Source organism: Lathyrus oleraceus, chromosome 2 (assembly GCF_024323335.1).
Source record: "Lathyrus oleraceus cultivar Zhongwan6 chromosome 2, CAAS_Psat_ZW6_1.0, whole genome shotgun sequence".
Taxonomy (NCBI): domain Eukaryota; kingdom Viridiplantae; phylum Streptophyta; class Magnoliopsida; order Fabales; family Fabaceae; genus Lathyrus; species Lathyrus oleraceus.
In genome coordinates, this window is record NC_066580.1 from 453,700,879 (window position 1) to 453,726,844 (window position 25,966).

The window sequence follows — 25,966 nt, forward strand, 5'->3', positions numbered from 1 at the left end:
TAAGCCTTTACACAATTCAACACACGGGTTAGAATATCGAGATAAAGTACAATTGAAAATTGCACCACAAAATAAACACAACAGTCATAAAGTCAGGCCAAATAATGCAGAATTATAATAAATCTTGATTAGATAAACATAAGGCAGAACAGAAAAGAAACAAAACAGCCACTGTCCCGTTCGCTCCTGCTTCGCCTAGTGAAGGCTTAGCGAGTGCTCGCTACAGGCTCACTTAGCGATGTGCTAGCGAGCGGCTACGGGTTTTGAGTTTGATAGCAGCATGATCTCCGGAACCCTGAACTTTATGGCATTTAATTACAGGAATAGCATGGACAAACATTCAGGATATTCAGGCATACTTAAATTCACATGTGAAATCAAATTACATATCCGAAAATTTAATCATGATGCCTTATGTATGTAGAGATTACCGATTAAAAGCATAAAACAGTAGTGATGCACAAACCTGTTTGCAACTGAGCTGCGATGTTGAAGGGACTAACCACTCTTGGTATCGGATGGAGTTGGGCGGAGGTAACTTCGGTGCGGATGAGCGGCCTTCAGGGTTTCTTTACTCGGAATTCTCTGAGTTAGTCTCCAGGGTTTCTATGCCAGGGTTTCTGTCCGTCTTCGTCTGTTTTCGTTCTCCCTTTTTCTGAATGAAGTCCTTAGTATTTATAATGCTTTTTCGTGACCTAATGGGCTCAGAATGAAGCCCAGAATTTTCTGGTATTCGCAAGCTTCGCTAGGCGAGTGGCGTAGCGAAGGGTTCGCTAGGCGAAGGTTTTGCTCGCCTAGCGAGCAGGCCAGTTTGGGCCATTTTCTGGATTTGGCCATCTGTATGCTGGGCCTTTGTTCTTTTGGGATCAGTGCCTTGAAAAATAAGTTGGAGTGTCCTGAAAAATGCCTTGTAATATTAACGGGCAAATTTTGGGGTATGACAGGAACCACCAACGAGTTTTGAATTATAGGTTGTAGAAGTTGGCTATATGTCATGAGGATTGGAAATCCAAGGCGATATCTCGATGCTCTTACCAGGAAATGATGATATCTCACTAGCCACATCCTTGACCTCTTCCTTGTGGTACAAAACCTTGAGGGGTTTCAGGGGTCCTTTCCCTTTCACATTACTTGGCCCAGAAATCAAGATATATGTACTTGAGCCTTCCTCCTCCAATGCTTCTTGAATTTTCCTTAGACATGGTTCTTTGTTCTAAACGCGTGTCAGGAATCACTTTGCTCTTCATGGACAAAGGATGGATGAGTTTTTTTTTTGTATTTTTGGAAAATGATATGCAATGCATGATAACGAGTGCAGATGCAATGGTATATGAATGGATGCAATGTATTTTTTTTTATGTTTTGGTATGCAAATAAAATGCAATCCAGGTAGTTAGGATCTGGGATAATGTGAGTAACTCAGAACATCTTACCAGGTAGCCTCCTTAACAGATAGTTCTAGAATTTCTACCCATAAACCCACTCACGGGATAGTTTCTACATTTTTGATAAGGTTCCCAAAATCATGGACCATAATCGTATCAACATCATGCAACAGGCTAGCCGCTTTATGACAAGAGTGACGAAAGGTCTCTTCTGAGCGGGGTTTTCATGTTGGGTGCAACAAGGAGAGGCCCTTGGAGTCCATCATTACGCAACCACCAAAGCAAAAACTGGTTCTAAGAGGGGGTCCTAGAGTCATGGACCCTTCATGAATCAACGTCATGCAACATGCTAGCTGTCTTATAACGAGATCTACAGAGAGGTCTACTCTAGGGGATTCTTCATGCTAGGCACGCAAGGAGTGGCCCTTGGGGACTAACACTACACAACTTCCGTTCTAAACTTATGTGTTCTCTCTTCTTTTTCTAAAGCTCGGGTGTAGAGCTTTATTCATGATACCAAAATCCCAACACCCACACATAGATATATATACAGATATAAAAATACGATAAAACAGAGATAAAGAAAGCATATAACAAAGGAAGAAAAATAAACAAACACAGCTAACACACATACGAAAACTTAACTGAACTAGGGTTGACTCACTTAGGGATGTTCCTGTCCCCAGCAGAGTCGCCATCTGTCGCACCTCGAAAAATGGGGATACGACTTTAAGCGAAGCGCGATCGCAATGATGGACTGAACAGAGTCGCCACCGAACTTTATTTATTCCTAAAAAGGAAAGGGGAAATATCAATAAAACCCAAGAAAGAACGACAATAATTATGGTCGTCGTAACCAATATCAGGGTTCGTGAGTCGGTTACGCAAGGGGAAGGTTTTAGCACCCCTCACGTCCGTTGTATCCAACGGGAACCGTTTAGTTAGTTTCGTTTTGAATGTTAGCTTATGTTAGTCTTCTCAAGTTATTATGAGGGAAAGAAAGAATAGAAGAGAGAAGAATGTTTTTGGATTTTTTGACGAAGGACTAAACCTAAGTTTTTTATTAGTGGGCCTGACAAGATTTACAAATCCTACTCCTACGTATCTCAACAGAGAAGTCAAGGCTTACGTAGTTCTGGGTAGAAAATGTTTGTTTGTTGGTCGATTTTAGCGAAAGCTATATTGTATTAATCGACGAAAACATTGTTTTACCCAAAATAGATGAGGAGTGGACGTATACCACACATCGAATGGATTTACAAATCATCATTCGGAAAAACGTCACTTATCTCGACTCAACAATCGTGGCTGAAACATTGTTTTGCATTACCTTAAGACAATATATCTTTTGTTCATGAAAAAGGTTTTTGATTAATCGCACGGCGGCGAGGAAGAGTTTGATTGGTTGGATTTATTTTGAGTAATGGCGAGAACTTGGATGAGCGAGATATCCATCTCGAATCCTAGTCTCAGGAGTGCACGGTATACACCATGTTCCATTTCCATCTTTATTGGCAAAAGTGTTTAGTAAAGATTAAGTATTTTTAGGTTTGATTGAGAAAGGGGTTTGAAGAAACCGCATTACCGCATTGACAATTTTAGACGATGGCGAGAGCTAAGATAGGTAAGGCATCCACCTTGAATCTTAATCTCAGGAGTGCACGGTATACACCATGTTCCATTTCCATCTTTATTGAAAAAGTGTTAAGGAAGGAATCAAGTATTTTTTTGAGTTTGAAAGACGAATATTTATAAGAACGAGACATAAGCCCCGAGATCAATAATTCAGGGTTCCACCGGAATGCTAGATTCCAATGGTCCTTTTTCATTCAAATTATTTAAGAAAATTAATTAATGGACAACAAACACTTGATAAGGATCAATTGTTCAAAGAGTTACGCCAGAATGCTTGATCCCAACGACCCTTATTTTGTCCAAGTTAATTAAAGTGTTTTAGGGATTTAAATTGAAAAATAGTTTGAAGTGACGAAAAGTTGGAATTGATTTGAAGTGTTAGTGAAGTTAACGTGAAAAAGGTCATTTACATGTGTGAGGATATGACCATGGATAGAAATAACTCAATTAAATCAACTAATCATATGAAATCGAGGTAGCAACTAATCAATAATCTATTTAGACAATAAAAACAATTATTTTTTTTAAAAAAATCAGATAAAAATCGATTAATTACTAACTACAATTTATCAAATAAATAAGAAATAAATAGTAGTAAGAAGAGAAAATAAAAGATGAAGAAAATTTGGGTAAACATATAAAATGGGAGTGTGCAGAAAAAAGAAATTGAGCCCAAAGTCCAACAATCTACCCAAAATAAAACTTAATTATGATTTCAGCATTAAAAAAGGTAAAAAATAAAATAAATAAATAAATAAATAAAATAAAATGGCAAAATGGAGCATATGAGGGAAACGTGGTTTGAAAGAAATTTCAAATTTAAAACAAGGTCAATCAAACTGTGACATGTGGCAATGTTGTTAAATAATAATAAAATGATAAAACCATTTACCATGTTACTCTCTCGTTCAATGCTTTTCTAAAAATGAGAGTTGCAAACAGGAATAAAAAATGCGATCTACTGCCCCTCTCGCAATTTGCATATGTTGAAACACAAAAACAAGTTTCTCTTCCTTAACTCTTCCTCGATCTTACCCTCCTCTCATGCTCTTTCTCCTTTTCCGTCTCCCTCGACACCGTCGTCACCTTCACGCGCCTCCTGTCAATGCCGGTTTCCCCACACACCTAAATCGAATAGCCAAATCTCTCACATCTAGATTCAACTTGACACCGATGATGGAGGAATCAAATTGGACATCGCAGAGACGACGGAGTTCGGCGGCTTTACGGATGAGGATTTTTGAATCGGAGAATCCTAGTTTTTACAACTTCTGAGATATTCATTTTTTGTTTAGGGTTTTCTGAAACTGAACAGGGGAACGATGATTGAGAAATGGAAGATTATGGAAGTGTGGTTTTCATGGTGGGACTATGGTTGTAATCTAAGCAGATGAAAGAGAAGGGTTTTTCGTATTCAATTTGAGTTTTCTTATTCTTAAAATATCACAATCCAAACCGCAACCGCACTGTGGAGAATCAAAGAAACTATCTAACGGAAAAGGAGCAGTAGCGAATCCGACAGAGAAATCAAGGTCATCTCTTTTTCTAACAACTTCAAGAATGTTTACCCAGAGGAATAGAACTGTGACGCTTATACCCCTGAGATCTTGTAAAGAGAATCTGCACGAACCGTTCAGATCGGCATGGAAATTGCCACTTGATTTGTCGAGTTCGTAGCGTGTTACACCTTGTGGGAGAAATCCCTCTGGAAAATTGAAGTTTCGAAGGGCTTCGTAGGCGGTTGGTTCGGCGGAGAGGGTTAGCGCCGCCGTTAGGTGGAGGAGGGGGGAGGAAAGTGGTAGCGGTTTGCATTGCCCTGTATCCACAAAAATGGACATTAGAAGTTTTAGAACAGTGAGAAGGTCCAAACTTCTTGTCCAGAACCAACTCAAGGGTAGTCTAAGGAATTTTCTCTTTGGTAAGGGTTCTTAAAACAAACTTCTCAGTCACCATGGTGTTATGCGGTTCAGCGTTCATGGTCGGAGTAGGAACTGAGAGAATTGGTGTGAGGTGAACAGTTACAGTGGTTGTGTGATTTTATATTGAACCGAAGCAAGTAATCTATGGTTTGTTGGTGGAAGGAAATAAGTATTATGGAAGGTTGTGCTGAGATTCTTAGAAGATGAGAAAAGGTGTTGTGAGGTGAAACTTCATGAAGAAAAGAAGAACATCAAAACTTATTCATAACGGTGGTGAGATGATATTTTACATGAAGCAGGATTTTGTTATGGTGTTGGTATATTATGCACATGAATAATGGTGGGATGAAAAGAGATAAAAGGTTTTTTGCAGTAATGAATGAGAAAAGGCTTAGTGAGATAACGTTGGGGAGGGGAGTATTTGTCTGAGTTAAAAAATTGAATGTGAAGATGATAATGGATGTGAAAAACCAGAGGGAGGACGAGGCTGAGAACCTAAAAAACAACTTTTTCTTTTTTTTTGCTATCTTTTGAAATCAATGAGAGAGGATCCAAGTAAGTTGAGAGGTCAAAAGAAAAATAAAAAAAACAATCCCACCCCCCCTTGAAAAAAGAGTCCTCCTTCTTTATACTAAGTGACAGTTCCCATTTAAATTTCAAAATGAGAGAGAATTCCCGAAAAAAGAAAGTCATCACCTCACTTTTTGTTACCTTTTGACATCCTCCCATATTAGTGATACAAAACTCTTATTTTCACTCCCTTCTTTCACACGCATCCAAAGAGATCTGTTGGAAGGAAAATGGGGAATGGGCCACGTGGCCCTCTACCACTAGAGGAAGGAAGACATTCTTTCAAGTTTGATTTTCTTCATTAATTCCTAATTTTTATTGGATGAGAGAAGTAGACAAGGATAGCTAGTGTGGACCAATGATCAAATGAATCTGATGGTCATAAGTAATTCCAAGAAGCACACGTTGTTGGACAACTTAAATGTCTAGGATGACCAATATAGATGTTTTAATTGATTAAAATCCAATTCAATTAATTAAACCAATCAAAATTCGCAACTTTTAAAAACAACCATAATGAACAATTCTATTTAATTTTTCTGAATCTTTTGATGAAAGAATGAAAATAAACGGATTTAAAATGAATAAAAGTCAGGCGCAAAAGTGCTCGAAAAATTAAAATTAATGCACCACAATGATCAGTGCGAAATAAACTTATTGGAAAAATACAACGTTTCTTTTAATTTTGAAATAAATTTTGACCGGTTAAACAGGCTCGAGCTGATCAAAAGGTAACCGAAAAATTAGTCAAAAAATAAATCGAGCATACCAGGTTAAACTACGTGAAACATAGATTAATACAACTGATGTCTGCAAGCTTGATTCTGAAAATTTTTCGCCCGCCATTTTGACACACATTTGATAATTGGTTTAACCGGTTTGTCTGTAAATCTGAAAATTCATTTCGACTGACATTCTAGGCATTATGCGGTATGGACTGCATGTTATGCTATGTAGATATGCAATAGCTATGATGAATGTGTTGAATCGGCGATTCAGGGTCAAAATATGGGTGTGACAATATTGTTCTATTTTGTTCTATTTTTTTGGTTTAATTGTTAATTAAATTTTTTGAAAGATATATATCTGAATTTTTGATGCTTGAATTTGTGTTCATATAAATTAATATTTAGTTTATACTTTTCTAAACTGACACCTAATAAGAACTTGTTCGTTAGTAATAGGTTCTGCCAAAGCAGGGTGTTACTTTCTATCTTAAGATAGCTATGCTAAATTTCTGAAATTTGCATGTTTAGTTAGGTTGGACTCAAAAAAATCATCAAAACAGTTTTGGGGTTTGAAGTAAAGGTATCGACTTGGATAAAAAGTTATAACCCATTAACTAAGAATTATAAGAGTTTTAATTAGTAAAGGAGTTTACTTACCTTTCAACCTGAAAATCTGGTATCAGATATAAGATGTCGAAGGTAATGTCGCGACACTAATAACTGTTAACACAAATAGGATAAAGATACATAATGGTAAAGCCAATGACACAAGCAATTGTTAACCCAGTTCGGTGCAACTCACCTACGTCTGGGGGCTACCAAGTCAGGAAGGAAATTCACTAAAATAGAATCAGTTCAAAGACTCTCCGTACACTTCAACAAGTTACAGTCTTTCTCACCTAATCTTAACCCGTGCAATTTCTACCTAAGCACTCTTAGGTATGAGAATCCACTCACTTCCCTACAATCACACATGTGATCTTAAACAATAATCCCTTGGGAAAAGAAAACACTTTTCAATAACACACTCTTGATTTTACTTCACAGTTTCAATCAAGAACACACACACTTGATCTTGCTTCACAGCTTTGATCAAGTAGACACACACTCTTGCTTAACAGCTTTAGAGTGACAAGTTACAACCACAAATCAGTCCAATTCAATCATCAAAAGATGACTTGAATGAATTACAAGTCTCACGACTAAACAGACACAAACCCTAGCTCTCTCTCTCTCTATATTTCGCTCAGTATTGGTTGTGTTGTAAAATAGGTTTTCCAAGTCCCTTTTTATAGAAGCTTTCAGCTGTGCTTGGACGTCTTGAAAACCCTAAATCTATTTTCCAATCAAATCTTCTCATGACATCTGGTTAGATCTCTTTGGAAAATAATTAAATCAGGTTGTAATCCATGATTGAATGCGCCTGCAAATCAGATCTTCAATCATACATAGATTGCCATTAATTGTGCAATCACAAAATAGATAACATTCACACTGAATGTTCTGTGTACAAGATGTCATGACATCGGGTCTGACATCCTGGAAAAATCCCGCATAATTCCATAATTCCTTTTATAACTTCCAGCAGGTACAAACATATCAGATGCCATGACATTGTGTATGACATCTTAAAACAATCCTGCATGATCATGTCTTTCATTTAAACTCCAGCAGGTACACATGATATCTTATGTTAAGACATCACACATAACATCTTGTGAACTCTCTTTGTTTTACCAAAATTGCTGCCAACACATAGAACCAACAAACTCCCCATTTGGCAAATTTTGGCTAAATCATATATCTATCCTTTTTGTTCACAAAAAAACTATCAGCAGTTAAACAACAGTTTAAACAGCAGCAGAAGCAAACACAATTACTAGATATAGCTACTAGTAATACACACACGCACAAGGGTACATCTCCTCCCCCTAAATTTGTGCAACAGAAACAGAATTACTAGTTATGGGTGCAACTAGTAAGACACAAAAACGCACAAGGGTACTCCTTCTCCCCCTAAATCTATGCACACATCAAACACCTTCCATGAAAATAATAGCTACTATAACCACAACACCTGTAACAGCCAGAATGTCATTCTGACATCTGCTTCAACATCAACACTTGTGCACCACATCAGACATCCCCTTTGACATCTGTAAACAGAACAACATTCTGTTTTAACAACAAGCACATCTCCTTCAATAATAGTTGTCCTTATGTTCAGCTACATACATCTCTTAGCTCCATAACTTTAACTTCGCAACTTTAACTGCTTCCACATCACACTTCTCCCCCTTTTTAGTCAAAATTGACCAAAGGTGACCAATTAGACAAAACAAATGTCAATTAGCCTAGCAGAGAATGTTAGATCAGATGTTATAACATTAAAAATGTTAAAACATAATAGTCAGGCAGTACAAACTATCATCCTACACAGCTGTGATAGCTGAGATAATCAACAAATCCAAGGAACTCATTAAGAGCCCAAAATATTACACGCAGACATCAATGAGGACTGCCACAAATTACACATATTTAAAAAAACAGTAAAAACTGTAGCATCCAGACATCAGCAACACATCTTCAGCCACACTAGACCAGTCTTCGCCACAACACACCTCACCCAGTCAGAAATATCTTCTGGGAAAAAAAAACACAAACTCCTTTGCTTGCTATAGGTTCTCATGAACACAGATCCCCAAATTCCCCCTTAAACATTCAAATTGATTGGCATCCAAAGCTTTAGTGAAAATGTCAGCTAATTGCTTTTCAGTAGTAACATGCTCTAGAGCTATGATCTTCTCTTCTACAAGTTCTCTAATGAAGTGATGACGAATGTCAATGTGCTTTGTCCTGCTATGTTGAATAGGATTTTTGGAAATATTTATAGCACTCAGGTTGTCACAGTATAATGTCATGACTTCTTGTGTGACATTGTATTCAAACAACATTTGCTTCATCCAGACCAGTTGAGAACAGCTACTCCCAACTGCTATGTATTCAACTTCAGCAGTAGATAGAGATACACAGTTTTGTTTCTTGCTGAACCATGAAATCAGATTGTTCCCCAAAAAGAAGCATCCTCCAGATGTGCTCTTCCTATCATCAACACTTTCAGCCCAGTCAGCATCACAGTAACCAGTCAGCATGGATCCAGATCCATGAGTATACAACATTCCATAGTCACTGGTGCCATTGACATTTTTCAGTATTCTCTTCACTTGGTTTATGTGACTGACTTTTGGTTCAGCTTGATACCTAGCACAAACACCTACAGCAAATGCAATGTCAGGTGTGCTTGCTGTGAGATATAACAGACTACCTATCATGCTTCTGTATAGACTCTGATCTACACTGACACCATTTTCATCTTTGGAGATTTTCACATGAGTAGGAGCAAGTGTCCTTTTATGGCTTGCATTTTCCATGCCAAACTTCTTCACAATGTTCTTGGCATACTTGCTTTGAGATAGAAAGATAGAGTCTTCCATCTGTTTGACTTGTAGCTCAAAAAAGTAGGTCAACTCTCCAACAAGGCTCATCTCAAACTCAGATTGCATTTGTCTAACAAAATGTTCAACCATCTGTTCTGACATCCCACCAAATACAATGTCATCTACATATATTTGTGCCACCATGAGCTTCCCTCCTTCATTCTTCACAAATAGAGTTTTGTCAATACCTTCTTTCCTGTATCCATTGTCAGTGAGGAACACTGTGAGTCTCTCATACCAAACCCTAGGAGCTTGCTTCAACCCATATAGGGCTTTCTTCAATCTGTACACATGTTGTGGAAGATTTGGATCTGTGAATCCTTTAGGCTGTTCAACATATACTTCTTCATTTAAGTAGCCATTCAGGAAGACACTTTTTACATCCATTTGAAACAGTTTGAATTTCAGAATACATGCCACTCCAAGCAACAATCTAATGGACTCAAGGCGAGCTACAGGAGAAAATGTTTCATCAAAGTCTACTCCTTCAACTTGAGTATATCCTTGAGCTACTAATCTAGCTTTGTTTTTAGTAACAACTCCTTGTTCATCAGATTTATTCTTATATACCCACTTTGTACCTATGACATTTACTCCTTCAGGTCTAGGAACCAATTCCCATACTTCATTCCTCTTGAATTGACCTAACTCCTCCTGCATGGCATTGATCCAGAACTCATCAGTCAAGGCTTCCTTGACATTTCTGGGTTCAATCTTTGACACAAAGCAGCCATGTGAGATCACTTCCCTTGATCTAGTAATGACTCCTTTATCTGGATCTTCTATGATAAGATCTTTGGGATGATCCTTCTGAATTCTGATAGAGGGTCCCTTGTTGATTTTGTCATCTTTAGGTTCAGCTTGAGGAGGTTCTCCTTCCTTATTTTTGTCTGAGAAGTCAGCTGGAGAATCATTCAGAGATGTCTCGACATCGTCTGTGACATCAGTCTGTTGGTCATCAACCACAACATTAATGGATTCCATCAATACATTAGTTCTGGAATTAAAGACCATGTAAGCTCTTCTATTTGTTGAATAGCCCAGAAATATTCCCTCATCACTTTTGGGATCCATCTTCCTTCTTTGCTCACGATCAACCAAGATATAGCATTTGTTACCAAATATATGGAAGTATTTGACTGTAGGTTTTCTTCCTTTCCAGACTTCATATAGGGTTGTGGGAGTCCCTTTTTTCAATGTCACTCTGTTGTGAACATAGCAGGCTGTGTTCATGGCTTCAGCCCAAAAATGGTAGGGCAATTTCTTAGCATGAATCATAGCTCTGGCTGATTCTTGAAGAGTCCTATTTTTTCTTTCCACCACACCATTTTGCTGGGGAATGATGGGAGATGAGAACTCATGATGAATTCCTTCTGAAGAGCAGAATTCAGCAAATTTGTTGTTCTCAAATTCCTTCCCATGATCACTTCTAATTTTGATAACAGGACTTTCTTTTTCTCTTTGAAGTTTCAGACACAGCTCCTTAAAGACTTTAAAAACATCAGATTTTTTTCTTATAAAATTGATCCAGGTGTATCTGGAGAAATCATCCACCACCACATATGCATACTTTTTCCCACCAAGGCTTTCTACTTGCATGGGTCCCATCAAGTCCATATGAAGGAGTTCCAATACTTTGGTAGTGGTGTCATGTCTGAGCTTCTGGTGTGACATCCTTGTTTGTTTTCCAATCTGACACTCTCCACAGATTTTTCCCTCATCAATCTTTAAGTTGGGAATTCCTCTAACAACTTCAACTGATATGATCCTCTTCATACCTTTAAGGTGCAGGTGGCCCAATCTTTGATGCCATATCTTCACTTCTTCCTCTTTGTCTAAGGTACACATTGAAGAATATCCAGTTTCTTGAGAGCTCCACATGTAGCAGTTGCATTTGGACCTAACTCCCTTCATGATTACTTCATTTTCCTTGTTAGTAATCAGACATTCAGTTCTGGTGAAGTTTACATTCAGACCTTGATCACACAGTTGACTGATGCTTATAAGATTAGCAGTTAATCCCTTAACAAGTAGGACATTGTCAAGGTCAGGAACTCCAGGGCAATCCAGCTTACCCATTCCCTTGATTTCTCCCTTTGCACCATCACCAAAGGTAACATAACTCATGGCATGAGGGCGAAGTTCAGTTAGCAGATTTTTGTTCCCAGTCATATGTCTGGAGCAACCACTGTCAAAATACCAATCTTCTTTGGCTGAAACCCTGAAGGAAGTGTGAGCTATTAGACTTGTACCCTTTGTCTTAGGAACCCATTGCTTTTTGTTGACAGTTCTGTGATGCTTGGATCTTGATTGGTATTGAGACTGAACGGGGCTAGGATAACCATGTAGCTTATAACAGAAGGGCTTCAGGTGGCCAAATTTTCTACAGTATTGGCATCTCCATCTTTGATGTTTCCCTTTCTGCTGTTGTGACATCTGATGTGACATCTCAGGTTTTCTTTTAACATGGTTGCACTTAGGTTTGGGTTTTGGTTTGCAACCAGTGTAACTGCACTCAACCTTGAATCCAATGCCAGATTTGTTTCCTGTTATTTGGCCAGTCTGGAGAATCTTGTCTAAGATGGCAGATCCATTATTAAGCATTCTTACATACTTAGTCATCTCATATAGTTTGGAATTCAAGAGTACAGTTCAGTCTTCAATTTTGAGATGGTTTCCACATACTTTTCCTTTTCATTTTCCAGCTGAGCTATCACTTTCTTCTGGCTTTCAGCTTGTCTGCACACTCCTGCACTTTTGTGGCACAACTCTTTGTAGGTAGTGGCCAACTCTTCAAAGGTTCTTTCATCATCAATTGACTCTTCCTCAGACCCCCATCTTCCTGTCAATGCAGTCACATGGTTTGTAGCTTCTTCTGTTTCACTTCCATCAGACCAAGAGGCAACAAGACTCCTCTTTTGTTTCTTGAGATAGGTCCCACATTCAGTTTTAATATGACCATACCCATTACACTCATAGCACTGAACTTCTTTGGGCTTTTCTTCAAACTTTGTTCTCTTACCAAAGCTGTTGGATTTACTGATGTCAAATGTGATGTTCTTGACATTGCCCTTTGCTCTCACATCTACCTTTTTCATCAGTCTGTTGAACTGTCTTCCTAGCATTGCTATCTCATTTGCCAGATCTTCATCAATATCTTGACCACCTTCCTCATCTTCCTCTTCAGTGTTTGACATGAATGCTATGCTCTTGGCTTTCTTTTCAGTTCCATCACATATTCCCATCTCAAATGTTTGGAGGGATCCAATTAGCTCATCAAATCTCATATTTGAGATGTCTTGAGATTCTTCTATGGCTGTTACTATCATAGAAAATCTCTTGGGGAGTGATCTGAGTATTTTTCTTACTAACTTTTCATCTGACATCTTCTCTCCCAAAGCTCCAGAGGCATTGGCAATTTCAAGGATACTCATGTGAAATTTGTAACACCCTTCTAAAATACCCCAATAATTAATTAAAACAACAAATATAAATCAGAGTAGACATGCAATTTAAGGGTGTCACACTTGACACTTCACACCATTCATCAAATAGCTTGTCATGCTTATTTATTAATCAAAAATAAAACATTGCATAATTCGCAGCAGATAGAGATCTAATCAATCAAGCAAACCATGTAATCACATTACATGTAAAACTGTTCAACAACCACAATTGAAAACAAAGTAAACATCCCGTCCCGATGTTACATCTACCAGAGCATGACCCACTAAGGAACTACACTAGACTCCAAGCACTAGCTTCTACTCAATCACTGCTCGTTACCTGAAACATAATTGTAAGGGTGAGTTCCTCAATCGATATAATAAGCATTATAAAATATCATGTAATGCTAAGTAATTTAACACATTCATCACCCTAATCAGATCACACATTCAGCAACGGCAACATCAACTCAAAATCATACTCAACACAAACACAAAACACACGTGTAATATTGGAATACATCCATTCATATTATACATCATACATACATTATGCAATGAGACTCCATGCATGCGGTACCGACTATTCGTGAACGTATAGTTCAACCTCACCGATCAAATCCAGATACGGCTAGCAAGCTCACTAGTCCCACTCATTTGAGACCTAGTGACTCACATCACTAATTCCTTACCATGGGAATTAGCTACCACCCCAAGGGCTATGCTATGCACGCTAAATCACCTAGCATGCAAACATCAACAACAATCCACAATAATTCACTCACTAATTCCTCACCATGGGAATTAGCTACCACCATAAAGGCCATATTATGCACATTAAATCACCTAGCATGCAACCATCAACAATCCACAATGGACATATGCTCACACTCTAAGCCATAAACAGTCCATTCACAATAACATACATAATAGATATATTCACAACATTATGCACACCATCATACATCATCAATACAATTATCACAGAATCATATTATGTCATGCCACATAATCAATCACAGTATTAGCACACTCTACTAATACCTACACTGCTCAAAACAACGGGAAATTGATCCCTCCTATATCATACACCAATATAGGCCAATCATCAATTGTTCACAATATTTAAAATATCAGTTTTTCTACCTTTCAAACAGTGTTAACCGGTTAACGCCCTGGGTTAACCGGTTAACGCAAACAGAACACGCTTCATGGCACATTTTAACAGTGTTAATCGGTTAACACCCTGGGTTAACCGGTTAACGCAAGACAGACAGCAATATTTCACAATTCATAACAGTGTTAACCGGTTAACACCCTGGGTTAACCGGTTAACGCAAGACAGAAAGTTGTTCCTGCGCTAACACGAAGCAGAATGCATAATTCTCCGCATTTTCCGCCGTTGGAGGACTTCCGGACCTCCGATTCCAATTCCGTAAAAAGCTACACGTTCGGAAAATCACAACTCACCCAAATATAGATTCAATTACAGCCTTAACATAACTTATTCATCACAATTTTTCAGCACTCATCATCCCAATTAGGGTCAATTCAACGACTTATTACTATCCATTACATGTTAACCCATAATACCCATTAAACGACGATAAACCCCCCTTACCTGAGTTAATCCGGCAAATCTTCTTTAGCTTCAAGCTTTTCCTTTCTTCAACCCTTGCTCTCTTGCTCTTCCTCTTTGCCCTTTTTCCACTTTTCTGTCGTTTCTCCCTTTTCACGTGAAAAACCCTTTTTACCAAATGGAACTCTTTATATATATATTCCAACTTTATTATTCCAATTTATATTATTCCAATAATAATAATAATTCCAATAATAATCCAATTATTTAATTAAATTAATAAATATACTATTAACTTAAATTAAATAATTATCTTATTTTATCGGGGTGTTACAACTCTCCCCCACTAAAAGAGTTTTCGTCCTCGAAAACATACCTCAAGCGAATAACTCTGGATACGACTCCTTCATCTGACTCTCAAGTTCCCAAGTCACATTGCCACCTGCTGGTCCTCCCCAAGCTACCTTTACCAAAGCAATCTCTTTACCCCGCAACTGCTTCAACTCTTGATCCTCTATCCTCATAGGTGATGTTTCAACAGTCAGGTTATCTCTCACCTGTACATCATCTACTTGGACTACATGCGACGGATCAGGAATGTACCTCCTCAACTGAGACACATGAAAAACCTCATGCAAATTCGCAAGTGACGGCGGTAAAGCGACACGATAGGCTACCTCCCCTATCCTCTCCAAAATCTGATAAGGACCAATAAATCGAGGTGTCAACTTCTTCGACTTCAAAGCTCGACCAACCCCAGTTATCGGAGTAACACGAAGAAACACATGATCTCCCTCTTGGAACTCAAGTGACTTCCTCCTCTTGTCGTGATAACTCTTCTGACGACTCTGAGCAATCCTCATCTTCTCCTGAATCATCTTAATCTTTTCCGTAGTTTGTTGAACAATCTCCGGTCCAACCACAACACTCTCACCGGACTCATACCAACATAAAGGTGCCCGACATCTCCTACCATACAAAGCTTCAAACGGTGCCATACCAATGCTCGAATGAAAACTATTGTTGTAGGTGTAACACCTCAAAATTTGCCCTCCTCTCTTGGGACTAGTTTAACATATTGCATATCATTTTAGGTCATTAGGCATTGCATATTGCATATCATGTGGTTACATTGTGCAAGTCATCCTCCTAAGTCTTGGTCAGAAGATAAGAGGTGGAGATGCAAGCCTAGGGTTTTATTGACTGATCATTAGCCATCTGAGGATTGGGCTATGAGTTAGGGTTTTTGATTCTCAAGGAGGTGGAGTTACATCTTGGTGGGATTGATTCATCATCATCAGCATGGTTTGTCACATCAAGTGTTGGAGTATAGTCCTTGAGATTAGGGTTTTGACCACTGGTCAACCCTAATCAGTTGCATTGGGCCGATCAGGGCATAGCAAGGAGATGGGGTCTGTGATGGATATGGGGATCATTTCATGATTGTATTGAGCTTATGGAGGCTAGGGTTTCATCATTGAACCATTTCATCAGAGGATTGGGGTTTAGATTGATCAGTGCATGGCCAAATTCATCTATCAGCTGAAAAAGTCAACTGTGGTCAACTGTGCTTGATTTGATGGATTTGGAGGTGGGAGAGAGTTAGATACACTTCATTCATGTTGGAACAAGTGTTATTTGACATGTCAAAGCTCAAGAATGAAGAAAATAAAGTCAGGACAAAAATTGCCAAAAATAGAAAGTGACTTGTAATGGAAGTTTCCAAAAATGGAAAGTTTTTGACCTCAAAATTACATGTCCAAGGAAGCTTCAGATGAAAATTTGTTCAACATGAAAGTTGTAGATCTTGGTCTCACCTTTCCAAAAAGTCCAAGAACTTGAAAATCCCATGTATGGTTGGCAAGTTATGGTCCATTCAATTTCAAAAATGACCCATAATCAAAGTGGCATAACTTTCACATGGAGTGTCCAAATTGGATGATCTTTTTATGAGCAAACTCCATTTGACATGTACTTTCATGGTGCATAATTGGAATTCATCAAAAATGGTCAATGCAAAAGGTCAATTTTCAAGTGTACAATTAAAAGTCCAAGGGCAAAATGGTCCAAGTTGAGAAATAAATGGAATTTTGGCATGGGAGTTTTTGCAACACACCACATATGCCAATTAGAGATGGTTTCAATTGTCATAACATTTCAAGGTCCAATATTTGGCTAGGTCACTTTTGAACTTCACTTGAAAATGCATTTTTTGGTATGACATAGTGAAAATGAAAATTACAAGGCCAATTGATGTGGGACCAATGCCAACACATCACAACTGATAATTGGAGAGTGTGTGAGCTGTCATACAGCTGTCACAAGGCTTAGGGGGAAATGTCCATTTTTCCCTTGCATTGAAAATTCACATTAAGCTAATTACATTGCATTTGGTTAATTTGTGATTAACAAGGTGATTAGAGCTGGAGTATATATCACTAATTGTAACAGAATTTTGATCACAATCACAAATCACAAGAAACTCTAACAACTTTTCCCTCCAATTCTCCAAATTCATCAAGAACATTCAAGAACCAAATTCAACCAAACTCCTTCAATTCTTCATCAATTCGAGAAATTCTTTTTGCTTCGTGTTCCTTGATCCTTCTACTCCAACTGTTTTGACTAATCCGTGCCAAAGACATCAAGAATCTCGACTGTCCTATGCTTGGTCATCAATGGAATTTGCATCGTTTTGCACATGGAACTGATTTGAGCTAGGCTAATTGCTTCATTCAACTTCCTTATCAGTCTACTTCACCTGTTTGTGGATTTTGCACGTGGAAACGCAAGGTTTAGCTTCTGCCATCACAACAAGGTTAGAATTTGAAACTCACCGTTGCTTTAATTGTGATGTGCGTTTGAAAGATCGTTGCATGTAGATCGTCGTGATGTGCTTAGTTTTGATTATGATTAACTGTAGATTGAGTTATCATGCTTTGAATGTTTGAATGTGGAACTTTAATCGCTCGATCCGTGAGCTACAGTAGGAATTAGGGCAAATCGTTTACATATTTGAAATCCTCATTCTTAGACCTTTCCAATGGATATACGTTTGTTAAGTTTGGTGAAGTTTTGAGGTTTTTCGATTTTCTGCGTTTTCTGGAAAATGTTGATAAGGAAGATGATGAAATTGTGTTGTTTGATCCGTTCTGTTTGCCTTGCCGTTCGAATTCTTGTTTGGCGCCGCTTCCAACCAATGAGATTATTTCATTTCTGCGCCTGAAACGGCGCCGTTTTGGCAAAGTTCCACATATTTTCAAAAATGCCACTACCTATTTAATTATATGATTATTCTATTTCTTTTTCATTTCATTATTTCATTTGATTCATTGAACTTCAAAAAATCCTATAGGATTCGAAAATCATCCAAATTGAGTGCAATTTTTTGCATTTTTCTCATGAGAATGTGTAGAATTTAATGCATATTTTTTGGAATTTTTTGCATGAGTAGAAAAATAATGAGACTAGGGTTTGTAGAATGTGTCACAATTTTGTACACTTTTCCATATCTAACATGAAATGCTCATACTTGTAAAGAAATGATTGAAAAATTTTGTGCTCATTCTGGACATGTTGATGGTGATTTCCATGTAAAGTTTGTGATTTTTGGATACTTGATGATTGAGATATGATTTTTTGAATCTAGGTGTGACAATTTGTGTCACACCTAGCTAGGTCAACTTCATGAATTTATTTGCATGACCTATGATTGTTGGATTGGATTGAAATTTTGCATGTATGATCATTGATATGTTAAGATAACATGTGATTTTTGCTGGAATTTTTGGTTGCATTTTCAAATTGATTGATAATTTTATTCACTGTATGCTTATTTTGCAACCTTGTGTGACACATGTTTGTATATTGTTTGTAAAATTCTCATATGGTACTGGATGAAGATGAAATTTGATATGTGGATTGTAGACACATTATAGGACATCATAGTTTTGGTCCCATTCATTTCTTAATTGTTGTTACTGTTTTATGAATTATTGAAATGGATGCTTGCTTGGATGTCTTGAATGGGCTTACATAATTGTGTCTGGACTTTTTGATTTTCATTGACCTACTTTCTTTTGTCCAATTAAGCTGAAAATTGACATGCTACTTGTTGATTGTGTCCTGTTTAGGTGTGAATTATTTGAGGATTTTTGGAATTGTTTTGGTATGCCTTTGATTGAAGTCATTCTGTTTGGACTTTTGGTGTTGTATTTGACCTAGTTGATGTTAAATTGTGCATGAAATGATAATGGTGAATGGTATAAGCATGGGACCAATTGCATTTGCTTTTGAATGGTTTTATTTTGATTTTGGATTGGTTTGGCTTGCTGTTTAGATTTTTTTTCTCCCTTTTGGACCCTAGGCTTGGCCTAGTGGTCTAGTTTCTCACATTTGGTGTGGATTTTCAGGACGAAATGCACAATGCTTAAGGAGATTGCTTCAAGGCAATTTGAATTGAGTTTGGTTGATGTTTATAAACTAACTTGACTTTGTTTTGTAGGTTGTGATGCTTGAGCTTGGGCTTATGGCTTGCACTTGTGTGCATTAACTTGTGTTGCCTATGCAGTTTAACTGATTAACATTTGCTGTTTACTGTTGGTTTGTCTGAGTACTGATGATACTTGATTGATTTCAGGTACATTTAGTCGCTTACAGTTCTTTAAGAACTTGCTTGCTGCTGCTTGGTTTTTTAACCAGCTGAGGTAGAATCTCTATACTTCATGTAGTCTGGAAGACCTGGCCTGTTACCTGGCCAGGCAACTGTCTGAAGTCCTCCTTAAGAGGCGATGTTTGTGGTTGTTTACATTTGTCCCAAGCAGGTAAAGACCTCTATGAGGCAATTGGTGGAAGCCAAGGGATATGCAATCTATCCCCCACTATTCTGTTGAGTCGTCCCCCTGCTCACACGGCTGTGTGTTGATGCATTGGGACACAAACCCAAGATCTTGTGCTGTTGCACAATCGAGTCAGAGTCTTTGAGCGTAGAAGGGTCCCTCCATTCTGGACCCACGCTCCTTTGTCTGAAGCTCTCCCTGGTCAGGGATAAGAGCTGTGAAGTCTAATCTTCACCCACCTTTCATCTGCTTCACCTTAGCCCCGTAATGGCAAGGTTAAGAGCGAATACTACCCATGTACAGATGACTTGCTTCGGCAGTCAAACCCTTTGTTTGAGCCCACTTGACTGGTTATAGTGTGTGCTTTGTGAATATTTGTTTGCTCTGTTTGCTTGTATGCTTGTATGCTTGCTTTCTTCCTGGATAGGATTAGCTTGCAGTTGTGCAAGTAGGTAGAAACCTCAACGTAGGGCAATGATGCATGACAACACTAGGCTCGAGTACAGCTCCCTGGTAGTGTGTCTTCCCTTGGTTTCTGGCTAGATTTTCTTTCCCTCTAAGGGGAACTACATCGCCCTGATCCTTGTTCCAGACGAGGTATGTAGGCAGGAGACCGTGCGAGGTCTCTCCGGGCACTTTTTTTCTTTTTGTGTGTGTTTGCTTGTTATCTGATTGTGTATTGGGTTCGGATGCTGACGTAAGTCCAGTGATTGGCAGTCGGGCTCCACGTTTGCCTCTTTGTGTGCGTTTTGGTTCGGATGCTGATGTAAGTCCAGTGATTGGCATTCAGGCTCCATGTTTGCCGGTGCGTGTGTTGTTTGGCGTGCGTGAGCCGAACTACGGCAGCTCTGATTCTCGTTCCAGACGAGATACGTAGGCATAGGATGCGACGTCCTATCGAGCTCTCTTCTTCTTAACCCCACCTGTGTTGTCTTAGCGTGTGTGTATGATGTTTGTCTGTTTATTTTAGCAACCTATTCTTTCTTTTAGAACGTGGATCCCGTCGAGTACGACGGACGTGAGGGGTGCTAATACCTTCCCCTTGCGTAACCGACTCCCTTACCCTTTCTCTTTGGTCGCGAGGCCATTTCCTTTCCAGGTTTCTCTGAGCGTTTCCTTTCCCTATCTTGGGATAAATAACGCGCAGTGGCGGCTCTGTGTTGTTTTTGTTCTAGCCCGCCGGTTGTTTTTTCGCGGATGCGACAGCTGGCGACTCTGCTGGGGACTATTAGATGTTGACCTGTGCTGGTCCATCTTCCCTAAGCGAGTCCTTCCTAGCGTTCTAGGATAGTTTAGGTTGCTTGTTTTGCTTTACTTATTGCATTTGTTATTCTAACAGTGTATATATTTGCATAAATATTTGCATGCATCATACTATCATATTGTTGCCGTCCTCTGTGCAGGTGGTTCCTCTGTTTGGGGTGGGTGTTCTGAGTGGGGCTAAAACCCAGGCCCGAGTATACACCTAGGACTAGTGTGGTCTCATGTCGCCTCTTTCGTGTTAGGTTAACATGTGTTTGGCGGCGTGATGTACCACAAGCCGGACGAGGTTCATTTGATAGTGCTTTCCTCTTCGGGGTACTCCACTTTGGCTTAGTCACTTCATTTGAGTTGTTGACTCTGGTGACCGATCATTTCCCGGATCTTTGGTTTAGACGATCTCAGGAGAGCTACAATGGCACACCCGAAAGGGCAAACCCATTGAGTATCTCTGCCCGATTGTCGAGACTATTATCCGCCTTAGGATGACCTGTTTAGAATTTACCTGTGAGGGGAGGGTGATTCTTTCAGATGCATGTTCAGATGGTGACTCATATGGTGACTTTTGGTTCCGTGGATTGGAGTCCTATTTATGAGTCGGATTTATGGTCATTTATTGCTGAGACGCCGGAGTGCTGTCCGTGATTTATCAGTGGGGATCCGTTTATTTCAGGATTCCCCGGGCCGAGTTGTTTATCAGTGGGGATCCGTTTATTTCGGGATTCCCCGGGCCGATTCAGATGGTTATGGGTATCTGCTCAGAGATTGTCTGATGATGATGATGATGTATCTGTCTTCCGTTTATTTCGGAACCCTTGAGTTGGATTTGTGGTTACATATTCCCTCAGATGGTTGTGATCGGTTCAGAGATCAGGGCTGTGATTCAGAGCAACAAATGATCAGATGACTTGGAGGATGGCCCAGTGCATTGCATTCATACATCTGCATCATTCTCATTTTTGCATTCATCTGCACCAAACCTACGTCTAGCCATATGGGGAGTATTATGGATTGAGAATCTGGTTGAGAGACATCCTGATGTCAGAATGTTATTTTATCTGTCTCGATGAAACCAGAATCGAAGGACGGAATTTTCCTCATATGGATAGACGTTGCATTCATGCATATTAACCCATTTGCTGTTTTGTAGGTGTCAACCGGTGCGCATAGCTTGTTTGCTCAGATATCCTGCTAGGGGCAACAAATCCAAACTGATGGATCTTCCCAACGCTGACATCCTCGAACTGAAAGAGATGGTGAGGGATTTGTTCAGTGTTGTGCAAGGGCTTGCCTTGGGGCAGAAAGCCATGGCCGAGAGATTGGAAAGGATTGAGGGCTGGATGATCAAGGAGAAAGTTCAGGGAAAGGCTCTGTCATCCGAAGTAACAAATCCCTCTGGCTCTGTAGTGAAGAAATCCCTTGACAGTGGTCAGCCCAAGAAGAAGGTTGAATCAGGTGGTGCGCAGACTAAAAGAGAATGCGGTAAGGATCGTTACCACCCTTATGCTGCCACCGTAACCATTCCTGTTGGTGATTCATCTGCACAACAGCGACAACCACCACCTCAACAAAGGACACAAAGAGCAGTGGGCCAAGTGAGAAGGAGGACGACAGATCGTCATTTCAATAAGCCGCCCGTGACTTACGCCTCTCTGTTTAAAAAGTTGAAGGATCTTGGGTTGGTGCAGCCAAGGATATTGGTTCCAGGGAAACCGGATCAGAGGGTTGCCAGTTACGATGAGAATGTCAGGTGCGAGTTCCATGCTGGGGCACCCGGACATCATGTTGAGGATTGCAAAGCTTTTAAGCATGTGGTCCAGGACTTGGTGGACTCTAAGGCAATCAATTTCGCACCGACGACGGATGATAGTGCTAACCCCGTGACAAGGCATGGTCCTGTAAAAGTGGAGATGATGTCGAAGGACAAGAAAGGGATAGAGGTGACTGAGAAGGATCAGTTAAGAATGCCAATGTCCGTGGTCCCAAAATGTTCGACGAAGAATGGAGCTTTCCCTTGTGTTGATGATTGTTGCGCAGCCGTCGCTACAAAGGGGTGTGTAGTAATTGGGGAATCGGTCCAGGCAAAAGAGGGATTGAAACGAACAACTGCGTCCAGCATGATCGTTCGCGCTTTGGTTAAAGCATCATGGATAATACCCGGTAGGGATCAATCAGAAGCGTCTTTTTCAGAAGGCAGAAAGTACGGAGAGTCTGAGGACATATGGGGTGTAACTAAGTTGGAACTCGATGAGATCACGGGTTTCACATTGCCATTAGGATAGATTTTTCCTTTTGTGCGCAATTACCTCTTTTCAGGAATTGCTTCCTTTGTATTGCTCGGTTTGAGCCACACACTTTTTCCAATCAATAAAATGCATATTCAGTCAAATGATTTTTGTTTTTGTCTTTCATTACCGCTTTGATTGCAAAAACATCCGATTATTTTGATAAAGAATTTTGCATTTTAACACATACAGGTTCCTTCCAATGCATGTTTATAAGATCGAAAGCTTGAAATCTTATTCGGAAGGATTGAGTGACCCAAGTGTTGAAATCTTGACACGCCTGGGGCACGGTTTTATCTGACGATCTGTTTTGCAGGTGTTGTTAGATATTTTTTCACTCACTTGCAGGTTGTGATGTGGAAGCTGTTGATGAAACAAATCCCCATGGAGTCCAATCAGGGACGAATGAACAGAAAGACGACGAAGTGACGTTGAGACGTACGACGATCCTTGATGGTAATCAAGAAGACTCTTCAAAATCGGAAGATTGGAAAGTCTGTAGAAATTCCCCATAGGGTCCAGTCAGGGACGAGGGACGATGAGAGACGTTGAGACGTACGACGATCCTTGATTTTAATCAAGAAGACTCTTCAAAGTCGAAAGATTGAAAAGTATGTATAAATCCCAGGAGTTCGCTCTCCGTCGAGCGCGGAGCGGTTGGGAATACAAGATGATGGAGCAGAAAAGGTCCAGACGAGTCTGGGAATTCTCAAAAGTGGAAAGCTGATACGAGATTGGGAGGTGGATACCATGGTTCGACGAGTCGGCGGGTGTTATGTACCAACTTTTCTCATTTCCTCAGCTAAGTCCCCAAGCAGTGTCAGGAGGACCTTCTCCCCAGCAGATCCAAGGTCTGTGGGTCCCCTAGCCGAGTCAGGATGGTTATCCTCGGCAGGTTTAAGTGGTGTTTCCTCAGCAGCCAGGCCTGAAGGTTGCTATCCCCGAGTGGAGCGGGTTTTGATGAAATATATCTCCAGCAGTGTTCATCCTACCAGTGGATTGGACAAGTTCCCGTAGCAGGCGGATTTTTGCATCCCCAGCTGAGTTGATTCTACCTGTGGATTGCATGGGTTGTCCCCAGCGGAGTAGCATTCGTTTACCTAGCAGGGTCAGGATGGTTATCCCCAGCAGGTGTCAGATCGATGCTTTTCCCAGTCGCCAGTCCTGGAGATTGCTGTTTCCCAGCGGAGCTCTCTGTGAGCGCTTCCCCAGTAGTGCAATACTGGAGGAAACTTTTCCGTCGGACAGAGATGGAATTTTTCCGCGATCAGCGCGACTCAAGCCGTGGTTACCGCTTGAGATTTGGTTTTGCCGGACAGTGAAGACGATACTCCGAGGAGTTCAGAATTGTGAGTTTGGAGCAACAGTATTTCCCAGTCATCAGTAAGTGTCTGGTCGAGTTTTCTTTGGTGTCAGTAAACATCATTATTCGATGTCCAGTAAACGTCGAGTTATTTCCCAGTCATTATTTGATGTCCTGTCAACATCCTTATTTGATGTCCTGTCAACATCATTGTTTGATGCCTGTAAACATCATTGTTTGATGTCCTGTAAACATCATTGTTTGATGTCCTGTCAACATCATTGTTTGATGCCTGTAAACATCATTGTTTGATGTCCTGTCAACATCCTTGTTTGATGTCCTGTCAACATCATTGTTTGATGCCTGTAAACATCATTGTTTGATGTCCTGTAAACATCATTGTTTGATGTCCTGTCAACATCATTGTTTGATGCCTGTAAACATCATTGTTCGATGTCCTGTCAACATCATTGTTTGATGTCCTGTCAACATCATTGTTTGATGTCCTGTCAACATCCTTGTTTGATGTCCTGTCAACATCATTGTTCGATGTCCTGTCAACATCATTGTTCGATGTCCTGTCAACATCCTTGTTTGATGTCCTGTCAACATCATTGTTCGATGTTCTGTCAACATCCTTGTTTGATGTCCTGTCAACATCCTTGTTCGATGTCCTGTCAACATCATTGTTCGATGTCCTGTCAACATCCTTGTTTGATGTCCTGTCAACATCATTGTTTGATGTCCTGTCAACATCATTGTTTGATGTCCTGTCAACATCCTTGTTCGATGTCCTGTAAACATCATTGTTCGATGTCCTGTAAAACATCATCATCCCGATGTCTAGTAAACGTCGCGTTTTCTCCCAGTCATTGTTTAATGTTTGGTCGAGTTGTCTTTGGTGTCAGTAAACATCATTGTTCGATGTCCAGTAAACGTCGAGTTTTCTCCTAGTCATCAGTAAGTGTCTGGTCGAGTTTTCTTTGGTGCCTGTAAACATCATCGTTCGATGTCCAGTAAACGTCGAGTTTCTTCCCAGTCATTAGTCAGTGTCTGGTTGAAGGTGTACCCTCGGATATGTCGCCATCAGAGGGATTTTGGTGTTATTTCTGACGTTGCCAGCGGAATTATCACGAGAGAATGGAGAATGGGGTTCAAATGCAGTGATCCGAGGATCATTTGCGCAAGAGAAAATTTCGGGGTTCAAGAAAAGCATAAAAATAAGGAGATAATCCCCAGCGGATAGGTGGTGTTCAGGCTAGGGTTATCCCTGCATTACCATTTATTTTGGTATCCAGGTCGACGTTTCTGTTTTGGGATTCAGGCCGACTGTCTCCGTACCAGACGGATTTTTGGTTTCAAGGTTGTTCTTCGCCGATTCTGACAGGCGTTGTTAATTATTTTCCCATCAGAGTGCAAATTGTTCGTCTGTTCTTGGTATTCAATCACTCTTCATCCTGATCATCTGAAAGCCGAGGCTATTCATATCGACAGGTTCACAGTGGATTGAATAGGGGCAGC

At 39.9% G+C, this 25,966-nt stretch overlaps 1 protein-coding gene across 1 annotated transcript; it reads right to left on the reverse strand.

The window, feature by feature from the left end:
- Positions 1–4,402: 4,402 nt before the first annotated feature.
- On the reverse strand, positions 4,403–4,858 carry LOC127123691 (uncharacterized). Its single transcript, XM_051053895.1, has one exon. The coding sequence runs from the start codon at positions 4,856–4,858 to the stop codon at positions 4,403–4,405; it is 456 nt and encodes a 151-aa protein (XP_050909852.1).
- Between the last annotated feature and the right edge of the window lie 21,108 nt (positions 4,859–25,966).